This window comes from Lingula anatina, chromosome 6, assembly GCF_051362555.1.
Source record: "Lingula anatina isolate TDL-2025a chromosome 6, LinAna3.0, whole genome shotgun sequence".
In the NCBI taxonomy this organism is placed as follows: domain Eukaryota; kingdom Metazoa; phylum Brachiopoda; class Lingulata; order Lingulida; family Lingulidae; genus Lingula; species Lingula anatina.
In genome coordinates, this window is record NC_141772.1 from 5,731,873 (window position 1) to 5,750,271 (window position 18,399).

At 40.2% G+C, this 18,399-nt stretch overlaps 1 protein-coding gene across 6 annotated transcripts in view; it reads left to right on the forward strand.

Annotated features, from left to right (window-relative positions):
• The window catches only part of LOC106174264 (E3 ubiquitin-protein ligase HUWE1), a 54,232-nt gene that overhangs the window by 34,350 nt on the left and 1,483 nt on the right, over positions 1 to 18,399 (forward strand). For 2 of the 6 annotated variants that reach the window (XM_087014395.1, XM_087014397.1), the window contains exons 52-78: positions 201 to 364; positions 787 to 886; positions 1,783 to 1,890; positions 2,134 to 2,356; positions 3,686 to 3,839; positions 4,473 to 4,593; positions 4,892 to 5,079; positions 5,376 to 5,574; positions 5,874 to 6,014; positions 6,637 to 6,769; positions 6,977 to 7,408; positions 7,628 to 7,716; positions 7,968 to 8,170; positions 8,478 to 8,766; positions 8,959 to 10,284; positions 10,828 to 10,973; positions 11,517 to 11,674; positions 12,103 to 12,210; positions 12,949 to 13,142; positions 13,476 to 13,910; positions 14,281 to 14,469; positions 14,684 to 14,902; positions 15,270 to 15,545; positions 16,121 to 16,391; positions 16,880 to 16,985; positions 17,454 to 17,753; positions 18,016 to 18,206. In XM_087014395.1, the coding sequence (XP_086870521.1) occupies positions 201 to 364; positions 787 to 886; positions 1,783 to 1,890; positions 2,134 to 2,356; positions 3,686 to 3,839; positions 4,473 to 4,593; positions 4,892 to 5,079; positions 5,376 to 5,574; positions 5,874 to 6,014; positions 6,637 to 6,769; positions 6,977 to 7,408; positions 7,628 to 7,716; positions 7,968 to 8,170; positions 8,478 to 8,766; positions 8,959 to 10,284; positions 10,828 to 10,973; positions 11,517 to 11,674; positions 12,103 to 12,210; positions 12,949 to 13,142; positions 13,476 to 13,910; positions 14,281 to 14,469; positions 14,684 to 14,902; positions 15,270 to 15,545; positions 16,121 to 16,391; positions 16,880 to 16,985; positions 17,454 to 17,753; positions 18,016 to 18,206 (6,463 nt within the window). The remainder of the gene's footprint in view (positions 1 to 200; positions 365 to 786; positions 887 to 1,782; positions 1,891 to 2,133; positions 2,357 to 3,685; positions 3,840 to 4,472; positions 4,594 to 4,891; positions 5,080 to 5,375; positions 5,575 to 5,873; positions 6,015 to 6,636; positions 6,770 to 6,976; positions 7,409 to 7,627; positions 7,717 to 7,967; positions 8,171 to 8,477; positions 8,767 to 8,958; positions 10,285 to 10,827; positions 10,974 to 11,516; positions 11,675 to 12,102; positions 12,211 to 12,948; positions 13,143 to 13,475; positions 13,911 to 14,280; positions 14,470 to 14,683; positions 14,903 to 15,269; positions 15,546 to 16,120; positions 16,392 to 16,879; positions 16,986 to 17,453; positions 17,754 to 18,015; positions 18,207 to 18,399) is intronic. The other 4 variants (XM_087014398.1, XM_087014396.1, XM_087014400.1 and 1 more) reach the window with 4 other exon arrangements.

Genomic DNA, 18,399 nt, shown 5'->3' on the forward strand with positions numbered 1-18,399 from the left:
ATCTGAGGACCTCATGTTATTAGTAGCATTTGTTGTGTTTATGTTTAAAAATAAAGGTTTGATTAGAATTATAATCAAGGCACATCATGAATATGCCATACCATATCATGTACCTTACCATGATACCACTCTATACCATACCATACCATACTATACTATTTTATACCATGCCATAATGGTGGACATTTTGACATTTTCAGTTGAAGACGACCACCCAGAATCGGATGATCACCAGTCTGATGCTGATGATGACGATGACGATGAAGATGACCATGACGAGGACGAAGATGAGGACAACGAAGAGGAGGAGGAGGATAACGATGATGATGAAGATGATGATGAAGAGGATATTGAGGATGATGAGGTAAAAAATATGGCATTTATAGCTTTGATTTTAAATAGATTTGGGAGCATAATTTTGATTTGAAAATCAAATTTATTTGTAAATAACACTAATGATTACAGCAATAATCGTGAAATAAAATGACAATGATGAAAGAAGAGTTATTATAATATTCATACCAGAAATGTTGATTAGAAACTTTGTTAAGAGAAACATTTGATAAATATAAAGATTTTAACCAAGGTTGGAATTGTTTGGAAACTTACATTAATTACCATTTCTTGCCATTATAAGCATCCGTGTATGATCTCAAATAGGAATACATTTTCAACTAATGACATTAAAATGGTTTAAACTGGGAATATCACAACCAAAATTTGCCCCTCAAGACCTGAGCTTTAAAAAGATTTTAATAATCTTAATGTGTGTGCAAATTTTTCTAGGGCTCTGACATGGAAGCTTACAATGATGATATGCCTGAATTGGAAAGTGACATGCATGATGATGATCTTTTCTTGCAGCTAGAAGAGATGTTCCCGCCTGGTAAGTTAGCCGTTGTTCTCCACATTTTTTGACAACTAGGCCGTAAGTTAACACATTGGAATAACACACTGGAATGTTAAAAAGAATTTTGGATTTTGCCTTGACACTGAGTGCATTTTTTATTTTGTTCTTGTTTGTTGTTTGGCATTGGTTTTATTTTCAGTTCTTGCTTTCATTTTGATTGAAAAAGGGATAGGTGCTTGGATAATGGAAAAAATTACATGGAAGAAGAAATACTAAAATTATTGACGCAAGATTACTTACGATAGCATCTGCCTGATGGATCTCTTTTTGCTGACCAGCATTTTTTGAAACGTATTTAAAATTCATTTAATTTACAGGAAAATAAGTTTTTATCAACAATATTCATTTATTGCAGTACATCCACTTGGACTTTTTCCATCAACTAACATCTTATCCCTTTCCTTGGATTTAATGATTTTAATGAATATAAATACCACTGGGCTTGGGTTTCTGTAAATAAGTTTTGACAATTATACGAATGTTAACATACACAAAAGAAATGTAAAATTTTCTGCTTGACATTTCGGCTAGCTTTCATTGTCCAGAAGATTTCAGCTCGACTCAGTACTTAGTAACAGTTTGCACAAATGAAGAGTGTTTTTTGTTTGGTTTCTTGACTTTGCACTACTAAACATGGTGTAGTTGTTGATTGTTGACACTACACCATACCTGTCTGGTGCTACATCAAATGATTGCTAGGCTATTCCCTCCTGTACAGAACTTAGCCTGCCTGGAGATTATTCACTAGCGTACAAATAATTTTACATATTGATATTATCATGGGTTGTATGGGGAGTTGATTTGTACATTTTTTATGGGCATTTTTAGAGTGATTTTCGTGTGTTCACTCATGGTTATCGATTTATTTATAGGACAACACATAATACTTGGGGGAGACACTGTCGGCAGCAGAATTCGCACCTATCAACTTCCTGTCTCAGTACATGACCAAGACAATGGGAACGACAATGTTAACATGTGTAAGCTATTCACTCTCCAAAGTTTTTTTTCCTCCTGAAAGTTCTTGTAGGGAGAATCATATTTTAAAAATTTGTAGTAGTTATATCAAGCAAGTGTCTATATTGCATTGCTGTTACAATTAGCAATTTGTGTAGTCATCATCAACATTTCATTGCTGAAATACAATTCAAATATGTAGGATGAATTTGATGATGTATGGTTATATATACTTGATCACTGATATAATTGGGGTACTATTTCAGTCCCGTCTGTTCCGCCTGCACCCAGCAATGTAACCGCCATGCATCCTCTCCTGGTGCGTACAGCAGACATCCACGGAGCGGCAGGCTCGGTGGCAGCCCGCGTGCACAGGACAGGCCGCCAGAGAGGGACGTACAGGTACAACCCTAGTACACAGACACTGCATGTGCACTACCCAGGGAACTCCCTCAGGCAGCAGCCCAACCCCCCAGCAATACTTCAGAGGTAAGACACACCCACACACTGCTTGCTGGGGGGCACCTGTCCTGAGGCCTAAAACCTGTTATGGGAGGTCTAAAAACCTGGTTGGGGAGCACATCCTGAGGTCTAAAACATGGTTGGGAGGCACCTGTCCTGAAATCTTAAACCTAGTTGGGGGCACCTGTCCTGAAATCTTAAACCTAGTTGGGGGCACCTGTCCTGAAATCTTAAACCTAGTTGGGGGCACCTGTCCTGAAATCTTAAACCTAGTTGGGGGCACCTGTCCTGAGATCCAAGACTTGCTTGGGACACATAACTGGAAGGCCATAATGTCGTTGGTAGACACCTGTTCTAAAGGCCAAAACCTAGTTGGGGGCACCTAAGACCTGGTTGGGTGTACCTAAGACCTGGTTGGGTGTACCTAAGACCTGGTTGGGGGCACCTGTCCTGAAGTCTAAAACTTGGTTAGGGACACATAACTCTAGGGCCTTAATCTGGTTGGTAGACATCTGTTCAGAAGGCCAAGACCTGTTTGGGGGCACCTTTCCTGAAGTTTAAAACTTGGTTAGGGGGCACCTACTGTATCAAACAAATATGGAATAGGGGCAATTGCTCTGAGCTCAAAATGTGGTTTAGGGTGCACTTCATTTGTTTTGTGGTTCAAGCCAGGTCGAGGTGGGGGACTTGCTCTGAGGTCCCTGGTTGACGAGCCCAATTATATTGGTTTTGGATAAAGGGTACTTGTTCTGGGGGTCTTTGTCACCTGCTCATGAGGCCAAACTCTGGGAAAGTGCACTGCATGTCCAGGTATTTAAAAGTAAGACAAAATGTGGAGCTATTAATTTTTTCATTGACATAATGTTAAATGCTTGGATAAAAACCAAAAGCTTTTGATGGCATGTTGTGTGAAATACATCAGATATGCACACCTTAATGAGTGTGAATTTGTGTCTATATAATGATTAAAAAGCATGAACAAAGATTGATATTATTCAGCATATTTATCCAGTTTGGGAAATTTAAGAAATTTGATATTTCAACTTTCACATCAGTCTGTTAACATGCATCAGTATGAGACTTACATAACTTTGCAATCCGCCCTGCGTGTGACTGTTCAACCGACTGTACACTAATTAATTTCATTCATATGCTGTGTATGTTCTATTTGAGAAAAAAAACTTTCAAAACCTCGTCCCCTTCCCATTTTGCCACAGTTTTGGTTTGGCTTCTGTGTGAGATTGGGAACTAAAATCAAATTTACAAAGTTCAGTCTCTGTGCAGTGCAGGCTTTCAAGGGTTTGTTTACATCTAATTTTCACCTCTGAGTATGTATGGTATTTATGTCATCTACAGGTTGTTGGGTCCTTCCACTGCGGCTGATGTCCTGCAGCTGACTAATACACTGTCTCACAACACGGGCAGTGGACACGCGCGGATTGTGGTACGGGATGACGACTTCAGGGTCATGTCCAGAGATGATGACTTCTTCTTTGAGGAGATATTTCAGGTAGGAAGTGTTTTAGGAAAAAAATGCTATAATTTTATCATCTTTGTCATTTTGATAGAGGTCCACAAGCAGGTTTATCGTAAATGTTTGTGAAATTGGGGGTGAAAATCAAACTATGTTATTTATTTAACCAATCCCTGAGTTGTTATCTTTGAGTTTGTAATTGTGCACTACTAAACATGGTGTAGTTGTTGATTGTTGACACTACACCATACCTGTCTGGTGCTACATGAAATGATTGCTAGGCTATTCCCTCCTGTACAGAACTTGGCCTGCCTGGAGATTATTCACTAGCAAACAAATGTAAAGATGATTCATTGGTCTGAATAAAAATTTCAATAAGACTGGACCTTTCTCCCATTGCCTTAAAATTAGAAGACCTTGACTTTGTGAAATGTCTATAATTATTATTATTATTTAGAATAATCATGTAACAGTTACATTTGAGATAAAATCAAACCGAAAACTCATGAAAACCAAAAGAAAAAATTGCATGGTCACGTCGGATCACTTAATTCACATGTTCTGAAAAATCTACTGATCCAAACAAAATTTTACTGGCTGCAGGCATAGGACCAGTGGCTAATGTATGCAGACTGCTTAATCCCTGCCTCATTTTGATACCTATTCCAGGACCCTTATATGGAGACTGGGGCCGGTTCCAGTGTGTTGACCAGTATCCCCTCAGCACTGACCAGATGGACAGAGGAGTCCAGGGTGCTGGATGGGGACAGCATTAATGATTGTGTCACAGGTATGTTTGATTTATATGTTACCATTCATTGTAAACAATTGTAATGTGTTTTGATGGTTGGTTTGAAAACAGAATTCTTGATGATTGGAAGGAATTTTTAACAATCTTTAGAAGTTTTGAAAAACCAGTATCACTTTGGTTATTGTAAAAAGTAAAAAAGTTGATGCAGATAACTAAAAATATAGTATATATGAAAGAGTAAAATGCTGGAATATATAAAGTGTTTGGAAATGCTGGCGAATAAAGTGTACTTGAAAAGTAAAGGAAAGAATTCCATTCAATTTATTCTTCTCTGCAGCATTGAAGCCAGACATAGTGTCCACCCTGGAGAAGTACCGCGATGAGGAGCTGGCTGAGAGGAAGGAGAAGAGGAAGAAGGCGGCAGAGGAGGAGGCTGCCAAAAAAGATAAGGACAAACAGGAGAAGACTGGAAAGAAAGATGATGGGAATAAGACTATAGAATGGGGCTCCTCGCCCAGGTTTAGAGTGAGTGTTCATAGTACTTAGATTGAGGTAATATGTATATTTCTTTGGAAAGGTAGATTGAAGGCAGTACATCTTACAAGGCATCTAACAAGTATGAGCCCATCACGATTTTTGTTTGATTTTACAACAAAAGTGTTTTATTATTTTTCATTGGTTAAATTAATTTTTATCAAGTGAAGATAATTCAAGAGAAACTTCATTATGTTTGTTAGAGTTTAGGAGTTATATGGTACTAGACTTAGGGTTATAGTTTTGTTTGTAAGCACTGGCTGATATAATGCCTTGTCTACCACCAGGGTCCACTGACAGCTACAGGCAGTTCCAGTAGCAGCAGTGCCACAGTGACCACAGCTGCTTCCACTACGTCAACAGTTTCCAGTGATACTACACTAACACCCTTATCAACAGCATCAAATACAACATTGACAGCAGCAGCAGCAGCAACAACTGCAGCAAGTGTATCTTCTTCAACTGACAGCACACGGTCCACAGGAGGTAAAATACAGCAGATTTATATATCTTTTTAATGGGGATAAATGAAGGTTGTACACTGATTGTGCTACAGGTGCTTAAATTTGGCATATTTTTACAATATTGATGTACAGCTTGTTAAAAAGGAATTACTAGTTTAAAAGAAACAGAAATGCTATAAAAATAAACAGTTTGTAAAACACTAAATAGGAAGATGTAAAAAGAAAGTTTATATTATATAACGGTAAAGATTAAAATAACATGTATTGATTTTTGAAACCTGCAACCTGCATTTAAACATCATATTTCTCTCTCTTCACCAGAAACCTCCACAGCAGAAAGAATAGCCACTGCTATAGTGGAGGAAGTTCTAGGCTCCACTCTACCCACATCCTCTGCCTCGGTTCCCGCCATGACCTCTAGTACAGTAAACCCTCTAGGAGTCAGGATAGACAGCTCAGCAAGTATGTGAACCTTAACAGATTGTGGACCACTTCATCCATTTCTTTGGTTATTGTTATCATGCTATTTTCTTGAAGCTTTTACAGTAATCTGTCACATAGTTTTCCACCTGACTTTTTTCTGCTGCCTGAGTCATTTACAAAACTGTAAACAAGATACCTTCTTTCGAATGGAAGCTAAGAGATACTAGATTTTGTAATCTTCAAAGAATATCAGTTGTTGTGGATGCAAAATGTCCATTTATCAAGGTTCATAATTTTTAGTTATTCCTAGAATGTGAACCCTTAAATATGTATAGAAGTACTACACACTGATGTAGCAAATTGGACTCCATGATGAATGATACTTAAGACAAGCATATGTCTGATCTTCTATGCCTACTGAAGTATGATTCTGAGAGCAGCACAGTGTTACTTATGGGTAAAATCGATAGTACACAAAGCTTAATGAAATTTAGGAAACTATTAATATTCAAAATTAGTGAACGGAAAATATGGCCTTTACTTATCCCAAAAATATACATTGTTCTCATTCTCAAGACTTGCCATTTCACCATTTATGCTGAGCATTGTACACATTTTGCATATAAAAATCTTGTCTATAAAATGGGTATTTTAATTCCAGGTTCTCCATTACTAACAACAGCCCAGGAGTATGCCAGCATCATGTCGGCCCCCCTGCCACAGATGATGCAAACCCCAGCTGTAGGGATGAGGTTGCCCATTGTTACACCAGGGGCGCCAGGACCACAGCAGAGGTATGGCTGCCCTTCTCAAAATTATTTCAAATTATATTGTATATTTTATGCTAGTCATTCCCTATTTGTATATGTAAAAGAGAAATGGTGATTATTATCTTACTGATATGCACGAAAAGGAGTAAATTTTGAGTAAGGGTGGGTTTTATGAAACTGGCAGTGGATAACATGGAGTGATCAGTATCTTTTTTTCCCCACTATCTTTAGGGTTGCGCCTGCAACTGACAACTACACCCCACGGGTGGCCCCCCTGATGGAGTCCCCCATGGACACTGTGATGCCCCCAGCAGAAAGCCTAGTCACAGCAGAACAGGCTAGAGCCAACAGACTAATCACAGAGCTTTTGAATGAGGGAGAGTCTGGCATCCAGAGACTAGATCGACTGACAGGACAGGTAACTCAGGGTGGAGGTAGCAGTAGTAGCAACAACAGCAGCAGCCAACCTTCTAGCCAGCAGATACAAGTTTCTCAGAGTATAAGCTCTGCTCTCCAGGCTCTGGGCAGTCTTGGAGCCAGAGTGGCCTCTGGTGGACAGATGACTACTTCTAATAGCAGTACAACAGCATTGACTGTAGAGGGAGCTGTGAGTCAAGAAGGAACTGCCTCAACTGCAAGTTCTAGTGCCTCTTCTGCTACAAGGTGATATATAATTCTCTACATGTGAGATTTTTTGTTACAATTTTCAAAAAAAAAAAAAGAAAGAAAGAAAAGGAGTCAATATTAAATAAGTTTAAGGGGAGACGACCGTCTACTTCTCTTGAAACCAGTGAATTAATGCTGCATTAAATTGTCAGCAACAGAAATCTGAAAGTTGATAGTAGTAATGTGGAGTAACTCATTTTACACCCTATATTTCAGTAGTGCCTCAGCAGCTCCTATAGCCTCAGCATTACTGGATGATGGGGCCAATTCATTGGGAAATAATGCTGACCAGGCTACAAACAATGGTAAGGAATCTTGGCATTGAGGATATTTCATTTGGGTTGATTTTATATTTCATGATTTAAATTTTAAGAAACAAGTCTAAAAAGGATGGCCATCAATCTTTAACAGGAAAATTAATTATAGAAAAAGATACTGAATATATTCATATACATAGGTTTTATGGGTTTTCTGCCACATTTTACACTGATTTGTTCACTTTAAACTTACTTGATTTTCAGCATATAATTATTAGTCCTTCATTCACTATTTTCAGAGTCGGGTCTTCCCGATGGCGTAGATCCATCTTTTTTGGCAGCCCTGCCAGAGAATATACGTCAGGAAGTGATAGCAGAGCAGCTCCGCCTGCAGCGAATACAGCAGCGTGCCCGAGAACAATCCCAGCAGGCACAGGAGTCCGGAGTGATGGATGTGAGCCCCGAGTTCCTGGCTGCCCTGCCACCCAATATCCAGGAAGAGGTGAGTATGAACTCTGATATCAGGGTATGCTGTTGTAACTGTCACAGTCTCTGGCCTTTCTCTCTTTCTGCTCAATGGGGGACTTTGGCAAAAGCTTTTCCCCATAATTTTGCCAAGTGCTTGCTTTTAGTGTTCGTGCAAGTCTGCTCTATGTCTGATTTAGAGAGTGGCAAAAAGATCAAAATCATAATAACAAAATAATCTTCACTTTGCTTGGGAGCCAAAATGTTATCTTTTTGTTATGTATAAATTCATTGATTTTGTCACTTGTATCTTTTCAACAGATTTTCTTGTCATGTTTATACAGGTGCTAGCACAGCAGAGGGCAGAGCAGGCACGACTCTCAGCACAGGCAGCCAGAGAAAACCCAGAACAACCGGTAGATCCCGCTGGCTTCATATCCTCTCTACCTACATCTTTACGCCAGCAGGTCTTGGCGGATATGGATGACAGCATGGTGGCCGTGTTACCTGCAGAGCTGGCAGCTGAGGCCCAGGCGTTACGGCGGGAGCTGGAGGATCGCCATCGCCGCATCATGCAGGAGCGTCTCTTTTCTCAGGGTGCAGGATCTTTGTCAGCCATCTTGAGACATTCTGGTAAAGGATAGGGAGAGCTGCTTTGAATGAAATTAGCACAGTTTAACTTCTCAAGAGATTCTAAATGTGCAGATAATGTGTAGTTAATTGTGTAGTATCAGGATCCTACTTTGTACTTGGTGTGTCATACGGCAAAAATATAATATAGCTGATTTAAATAGAGTTACCTAATGGTGTGTGCTTAAATTTTAGGACTGGCAGGTCGTATAGGTGGGAGGTACCCTATCCAGTCCTCTCGCCCCAGGAACCAGTGGGCCTGGGTGGGTGGTGGACGGCACGGACAGGCCCTCCCCACCAGCTCTGGGAATGCCATCAAGCTTAGGGGGCGCCACCTCCTGGACCATGATGCTCTCACTTGTTTACTAGTATTACTGTTTGTGGACGAGCCAAAACTGAACACAAGTAGACTTCACAGGGTGCTAAGGAATATGTGCTATCACCAGCCCACGCGGACTTGGACGGTCAGGGCACTGTTGTCCATATTGCAAAGGACACACGACTGCAGGATGGACACTGACGAGAGACAGAATGCTGTGGCAGGTAAATCTAGTGATAAATTGAAAAAGAAATCCAGCCAACAAAGTGGCACGTCGCTCAATGTAAGTGACTCTCCAGGCATTGTCCGGAGTGACTCTATGAGCAGGACTACACAGCCGTCTTGGCTTTCAATCAGTATGGACGCAGCCCTGGGCTGTCGTGCTAACGTCTTCCAAATCCAGCGATTGGGGAAGAAGCACAGTTCTGTTGGAAATGCTAGTGTTCATATTCACCCTCAGGCAGCACCACTTGTGTGCCGACACGTGCTTGACACTCTTATCTCATTGGCTAAAAGTTTCCCAGCACATTTCTTACCTTCTAAGGCAAAAGAGGCATCTTGCGCCAAAGACAGTAGCAAGAGTAAAGAGCAGCAAGAGAAAGATGCCAACAGCAAGGAAGCACACACTAAAACTCCTGTTCAGAGTCTAAGCCAGAACAAACTAGAAAAAGATACAAAACAGGACTTGGATTTCTGGGAAATCTTAGTGAAGCTCGACAACCTCAGTGGCAGCAAGAAAGGGAAAGGGGTCACCAAGTCTCACTTAGCAGGCAGCATGGAAGGGGAGAAAGAGGAGACGTCTTTTGACTCGTCTCCAATAGGTCAGTTGATGACCATGTTGGCTCACCCTGTGGTGAAGAGCCGGCAAGCATTAATGGATAGATTGTTGAGGTTGTTAGGTCTGGTAGCAGTGGGTCTGCCTGATATCACAGCACCTGCCACCACAGCAAGCTCAACTACAGCAACTTCTACAACCACCACTACTACTACAACCACAGTGGCATCTACAGCAGCAACTACAACAACAGTAGCAGCAACAACCACCACCACAACAGCATCAGTAACAGCACCAGCAGTACCAGTAGTGGCCCCAGCAGTTGAAGTGCCTCCTATTGTGAGAGAAGGAGCCACGGAGCAGTTAGAACAATCCACAGCGCTGGTGACAGATCTTAATGAAACCATGGATGTGTCCCATGCTCCAGGTGAGTTGTTTTCTTTCAAGTAATTTTAGTTTTTTTACAACTTGATCAGCTTATGTTTTATGACAGGGGCTGTTTTCACAAAAGAACTTCAGATCAAAAGTTGGTATTAACTTGGGTAGATTTCTACATATTTGTTTTGATATTGTTCATTTTAAATGGCGCCTCTGGTCAACTTTCTGTCTGCACTGACTTGGCAGCACAGGTAGTATCAGGGTGCTATAGAAATATTGAAGGTCAGGCTTAGAAGGCAATGGTTTATACTGTCTTCTATCGGTAAACCTCAAGACAGGTACTGATAATTGATAGAGCTAGAGCTTATGCCAAGGAGACATATCACCAACAAGACAAAGTGATTCTTAAGAAAATGTGCACACATGGTTTAAACTGTGGCACAGGAAGTTTGGCAGAATGAGGGTCATGTATTAAGATGGAATACAAGGTATTGATGGAAGTATGATTTTGCTGTACACTTCCTACTTCCATTTTGGTAGACTTGGAAGACCCAGGTGAACTACAGTGTGCTTACTTAACTTTTTCTTGCAGCTGAGCACATGACATCCACTCCATTACCAGGTCCCCAGGTTCACAAAGAAAAAGCAGTCACAAAACCAGAGGAAAAGAAGGAGGAGCCAGTGGAGCAGAAGGCGGAGCATCCTGTCTTAGAGGCACAGCTTCATTTGGCAGTGCAGGTGAGTGACAAAAGGGGTGGAGCCTCAATTAAGGAGGTTGAAAACTGGAATTTACCGACAGTTCTTATGAGTTATTTTTTGAAAAGATTTTTAGTACACATTTGGAAAATTGAATGAAAGCATATCTGTTCTATGTACAACAAAGTTGCTTTGAATTCTGTGATCAGAAAATGAAATAGTTGGCCTGTGATTTGTATCAGTTGTCTGTGACTGGTATATTTTACCATCTGATGAACACTTTTCCCGAAAATGAGGCTGACACAATTGCTAATAATTACAATCTCAGGTATGAACTGGGAGTCTTAAGAATACGCTGTAAGAGTGTCATTATCAGCTTAAGTCATATCTAGAAATCTTGCACAGGGAATAATATGTGGGAAGTTGGGATGTGTTGAATGCTTAACTTAAATTGTCTTCATATTTAGGATAAGACAAAAGGCATGTATAACTGGAAAAATATACACAAACTTCCAAGAAGAAATTTGTAGAAATAAGAAATTAAAAATAATTACTCAAAATTGTACAACTTTATCTTTCTTCTAGGTGCTAATATCCAAATCTTGCTCAGAGGAAGGATTGGAGGATGCGACTAACTTACTTCTGCAGCTGTCCAGGGCTAACAACGCCACCAGGGAGAAGGTGCTGCACTTACTGCTGGCTGGAGCCAGAGAGCTGGGGAGAACTGTCTGTGATCATATAAGGTAAGAACATTTATTGGACTTTTGGCACTGAAAATGATCAGTGTCATTGTCATTTATGTAGACATTTCATTGTCATTTATGTGGAGATACATGCGTGATATTTTTTATTCTCGGCATAAATTTAAAGAAAAAAACTCGCTTTTACTAAAAATAATATCAGGAGTAAGAAAAAATATTGAAGATACAACTAGCCAATGATTAGAAAATGAGTTATTCCAAGAACTGCTTCATTGCTGTGTGATGAATATGTTTTCCCGAAAATGAGGCTAGTATATATATCTAACACAACTGGGTAGAGATGAGTCTGCGAATGCTTTTGTGTTCCTTCTGTGTTGCAGATACCAGAAACCCTTAAGTGTGATAATAAAAATGCCAAGGTTGTTTAAGTATCATTATCATGACAATATATATTTTAAATCACATTTCAGGACCCTGATGGATGAGCTAAAGGAGTTAAACTTGAAGGCAAGAGATACAGGAGAAGATGAGGAAGGTGGAGAGGCTGGAACCTCAGGGAAAGGAACGCCAAATGATAGGTGGGTGTTGTCTCTGTTGAAACTATTGAAAAAACTACAGGGCAATTCAACACTGCAGAGCTCTAAAAAAGGAAAAGGGCAATATGAGTTGCTTAAAACATATTAGAAGATACAGATTTAGTTGAAATTGCCAACATTTATTTCTGTTGTGAATAAGTGTCTTTTCATGACAAAAACGAACACATTTCTCATTGAAAAATGAAATGGAAGTGTGCTTTAACTGGATAGAGCGTTAGTTGTCTGAGCAAGTTGTCACAGTTGTCAGGCATCTGTCTTGTGGAAATTTGGCCTGATCCAACATAATTTCCTCAGTGTGAATACACCTTTGAAAAAAGTACTAGCCAATGATTAGAAAATGAGTTGAGTTGTTCAGAGTATGGCTCCCTTGCCTTGTGATGAATGTGTTTTCCCGAAAATGAGGCTAGTAAAATGTATGTCATATTATTACATACAGAACAATAGTGATACATATATAGTGTGTATTGTTTGATTGCTATATTGTAGCAAAACTTATAGCAAGAAAAACAACATTCTGTGTATGATATTTTGATAACATAAGAAATAAAAGCAGGCACTTGGGCTTTTCTCTACTTGTTGGATACCCACAAAAGATCAGTCCTCCCTTTAAGGCTCTCTCCACAGGAAACAAGTTAAACAATCCAATTCCCTGTCAGGAATATCAAAATTTCATTCCTTCTTTGGTTATCTTCTATCTTCAAACTTGTTCTTCTTCTTCAGGTATGCCCCTCATGGGGGTGTGGTGATCAACGCCCCAGTGAAAATCAAAGGTGGCCGAGAGCTGCAGCTGACCTCCATGGCAGTGCTGACCAGTAAGGCGTCCAGTCAGCAGTTCTTCCTCAGGATCCTCAAGGTGATCATCCAGCTCCGAGAGGCAGCCAGGAATGCTGTCAAAACAACCCAGAAGGCTGGAGGTAAGTGCTGACCTCTGCTGGATGTGTTGAGAATTGAGAGACAGTAAAAATTAACACCAGTTTTGTTTTTGAAAGAATTATTATACATTTTTGGTTTAGTTCAGTGTTTATGAAATTTTAGATTTTATTTTTATAACAAGTTTTTTTTTCAAACTACAACAAATTAATGATATTTAATTCACATTATACAGAAATTAGCTGTTTAATTCCATAAGTACATCTTATAGTACAGTTATCAACGAGTGAGGTTTCTCTCATCTTTCCTGTGTGTAAGCTCCCATTTTCATTTGCTAATTGATCTGCCACAACCCGGCAATTGTTCCCTCATTGTAGTTGTTCGTGAGCTCTCTAACATTTCCACCCTCTCTGAAGCCATGGCAGCCCTGGAGGCCGAGGCTGAGATGATCATGGAGTTGGTGGGGAGGAGAGAACGTCTGGAGAGACTACGCCAGCAGGGTGGGGGACAGCAGGTGCCATCTAGTGCCGAGTCCTCGCAGAGCCAGTCCACGGCTCCTCTTGGAGGGTCACTGTCATCAGGAACTGGCCAGTCCAGTGAGACTTTGCAGTCTGCTGCAGAGACGCAGGCCACTGAGACGACAGAGACGCAGTCCACGGAGACAGAGTCAACAGCGACGTCATCTGGTCAGACGGAGAGCAGTTCAGGGGTACCTACGGAGGAGGGGAGTGAGCAGGTGTTAACACAGTCCAGTCAGGATACCACAGCACCCAGCACAGCAGCTGCCACACCCATGGATGTGGATCAGGCTGGTGAGTTACTGCTTGGAAAGGGAAGGGTTTCCTCCTTTTGGTCCGTATCCCTGCCTTCATTGTTTAAGAAAAAAGGCAAAAAAATATTGGAGTATTGATTATACTTCTAGAAACTACTGCCTTTTAGTGAGACTGCATTTGCCCAAGAATACTATTGGAAGACAATACTCCATAGCTTTGAAAGGGAAGATCATTGTCATGGTCATATACCAGCCGCTGATTAGAAAATGAGTTGAGTTATTCCTAGAATGACTTCATTGCAATGTGATGAATATGTTTTCCCGAAAATGAGGCTGGTACTTGTAAGGAAAGATTTTCTGTTGCAATCCTTGAAAAAAAGGGACATTTAATATCCATCACACTTCTCCAGGTACATCAGATGGCAAGGAGAAGGAAGAGGAGGAGAAATACACCCTGCCTCGCCTCAGTGAACAGTTACAGCTGGAGAAGCTATGGGAGGTGCTGGGAGAGTGCCTGTCTGAGCTGGCTAGGACACCTGACCATCACGCTGTACTGGTGTTACAACCAGCTGTGGAAGCTTTCTTTATTGTACACGCAGGTGGGTGAAAGGGAAAGGTTGCACTGGGCCTGGTTTTACGTATTCAGAACTTTATTTCAGAGATTGTTTTTTTTGACTGAGTTTTTAAAACCTGCTAATGTTTGCCATGGTAAAGATGCTGTTATTTTATGCACATTTAAAAGGGGTATTGTAAATGTTAGCTGAGGTGTCTGAAAAACAACTGTGTTTCATAACAATGATGTCTATAATTCAGGTGAAAAAGACAGTGGCAAACCCAAGGAGAGTAGCAGTGTCCAGCAGCGCAGAGAGGACCAGACAGCCCATCTGAACATCGAAGTGCAGGCGCCCATGTCTCCCTACATGCCGTCCAGCAGTCAGGAGCTGCCTGGACTGACCAGAGAGAACTCTGTCATGTCTGTGTCGTCTATAGCCAACCTCCCACCAGACACGCAAAAGTTCCTCAGGTTTGCTGGTAAGTTGTGAAAATCAGGTTATCTTCTATGTAGGAATGTAATTGTATTGGAACCTTTCTTCACCATACATATAATATTGTAGAAGTTGCTGTTAATATATGTTTTGCTTTTTCCTGTAAAAAACTGGAATTCAATGTTGTCTGTCTTTGAAGCTCTTCTTAAAACAAATACACTGATTTGATTTAAATTTTTCATCAGCTTTATAGTACAAGTCTTCCTGAATACATAGTCTTGCATCCTTTCTGATGCTCAAGGCAAAATGTGAGCAAGACTAAGTAAAAGTTATGTGAAAAAGATAAAACATGTTGTACAATTGAAAATGCAGACAGTTGGTTATCAGCTCGCTTTTCTTCCTTTTAATTCCAGAAACACATCGAACAGTATTAAATCAAATTCTGCGACAGTCAACCACACCTCTAGCAGATGGTCCATTCTCGGTGCTTGTGGATCACACGCGGGTTTTGGACTTTGATGTCAAGAGGCGGTACTTTCGCCAGGAGTTGGAGCGTGCAGACGAGGGCATGAGACGCGAGGATTTGGCCATCCATGTGAGGCGTGATCAGGTGTTTGAGGATTCATTCCGAGAGCTCCATCGTCGTACACCAGATGAATGGAAGCACAGGTTCTATGTCGTGTTTGAAGGTAGGAGAGTGTTCATTTTGAAAGGCACATGGGTATAATTGACAAAATATAGATTGCAAGAATTTTGTCAAAATTGTAATTGTTCCTGAGCCTTCAGATTTTAAAAAATTGGGGCAAAAGATGAAATCAAAGTAGCTCAAATTATATCTTGCAAGTTTTTGGAAATTTGAAGGTTTGTATATTAATTCTGTGGTACTATTTAAAAAGTGCATCCTAATTTAAGCTACTGCTTTGTTGATAAACAGTAGCACAATTGCAAGATGCCAGATCAATTTTGGGAGCGATCTTCAGGTGACACTTTGCTTATAGTTTCTTCTGTGGAAATCTCTCAAGACATTAGAAGTGATTAAATGTAGTCAATATTGAAAATGTTCAGTTTCTTTTTCCAAGGCCTAATAAAATGGCCTTATAAATTAGGTTTTGATAAATTTTTCCTCCAAAACAGACATGAATTTTGCATTATTTTCATGTCACACTGAAAACCATCTAATCTTAGATCTTTACTAGCACAACATAAGATAACTGAAAATTTTATAAAAACATTTTAACACAAGTGATCCATTTCCTTTACATAGGTGAAGAAGGTCAGGATGCGGGCGGCCTCCTCAGAGAGTGGTACCTCATCATCTCCCGCGAGATCTTCAACCCCAACTACGCCCTGTTCAGCACATCATCAGGTGACCGTGTCACGTACACCGTGAACCCCTCCTCCCACTTCAACACCAACCATCTCAGTTACTTCAAGTTTGTGGGGAGAATCATCGCCAAGGCCATCTATGACAACAAGCTGTTGGAGTGTTACTTCACCAGGTCCTTCTACAAGCACATCCTTGGAGTGCTGGTCAAGTGAGTTATCTGTATTGTTCAAAGGAACCCATTGTTGTACTGGAAAATAAGCACACTTTGCAATGTGACATGTGTCTTGGATGAAATAAGCCATGCACAAAGAAAATTGTATTATTTTAGACAATGAAATTATCATGTCTCCTTTACACATAGTATTTGTATTTTTTACATGTAAGGTACTGACTAAATAACATCCTTGTATTATAAATGGTTACATGATTACTTTTCCTCCTGTCATTAAGGTCAGCATAGTAAGATCAATGGCTAGGCTTGTCATCAGACTCAAATTAAAGCTACTGTCTCGTAATCAACAGTAGTGACATTAATAGATGTCAGAGCAACTTTGGGAGAAATCTTCAGGTGATCCCCTGTCTGTAGTTCCTTCGGTGGAATTCTTCTTGGGAAATTATTTGTCCTCACTTTGATTTTTTTTTTTTTTTCAATAAAGTAATAGTATGTAAAAGTCAATTTCTTCTGCTGTATTTCAGGTATCAGGACATGGAGAGTGAGGACTATGCTTTTTTCCAGGGAATGGTTTTCCTCATGGAGCACGACATCAAAGATTTGGGCTATGATCTCACATTCAGCACAGAGGTAAGGCAGGAGATGGGACAAAAACACAGGGCAAAACAATCTTGTAGATGGCATGACATTGAATAGCTCTGTTCCATCTTCACGTTGGTAATTTTAAAGATTTACCAGTTGATTACTATGGTTTATTAATGGGTAATTGAGGTGTCATAAGAATGTCTAAAATTCTGCGCCCATGATGCATAATATGTTGAAACATATTTCTCTGGCTGAGAGAATTTTTATATTGGGGAAGAACGTGTTTGAAACTGGTGATATCATGTGACCTTTTACTATTGTACATCGTCTAATGAAAATGTCAAGACTAAGTACTTTTACAGAGGAAATTTGGGATTTGGTATTTCAGTTTCATAATAAGAGCAGCAAGTTTGCTTAGTGTGTTCTTCTACAGCTTTATATGATTATAGGATTTTATCTCATTGATGTGATTAAAATGTGAAAAAAATGTTCAACTTTGAATGAATCTTTCAGATCCAAGAATTTGGGGTGACAGAAGTGCGAGACTTAATCCCCAACGGACGTAATATCCTGGTGACGGAGGAAAACAAGCGGGAGTACGTGCGGCTGGTGTGTCAGATGAAAATGACAGGAGCCATTCGCAAGCAGATTAGTGCTTTCCTGGAAGGATTCTACGACATCATACCAAAGAAGTTAATCTCCATCTTTAATGAGCAGGAGCTGGAGTTGCTGATATCCGGCCTACCCACCATTGATATTGATGACCTTAAGTCCAACTCGGAGTACCACAAATATCAGTCAAATTCTCTGCAGGTACGCTGGCTACTTCTCATGAGGATGTGTATTTATAGACTGCTTAGGAGATTAAGTGAAGAGTTAATGATAAGCTGGATATATTAGAAAATATCATGTCAAGTCATATGGTTGATTTCTAGGAAAATAATATGCAAGTTAAAAACTGCATATCTCTTAGATTTTGAAAAAAAAAAATAAAATAAACAGTTAAGATAGTCAAGGTTTTTTTAAATTGCTAATTGGTCTAAATAAAATTTATGATATCGGTTATTTATTCCAGATCCAGTGGTTCTGGCGAGCCTTGCGTTCCTTTGACCAGGCAGACAGGGCACGCTTCCTGCAGTTTGTGACGGGGACGTCCAAGGTTCCTCTGCAGGGCTTTGCTCACCTGGAGGGGATGAATGGCACACAGAAGTTCCAGATCCACAGGGATGACCGGTCTACTGATAGGCTGCCCACTGCACACACATGGTGAGTGGACGTAATATTTTCATATTTTAATAAAATCTAGCAAAGTCTGCATGAAGCAGTCTAGCTGTGACATTATTCTTGATTATGTTAGATCTGATGTGAACGTGTATCAGCACAATATAATAATTAACCCTAATCATTTCTTGGACTGTCTTAACCACTTAACACAGCAATGTCTTACACATTAGAGAAG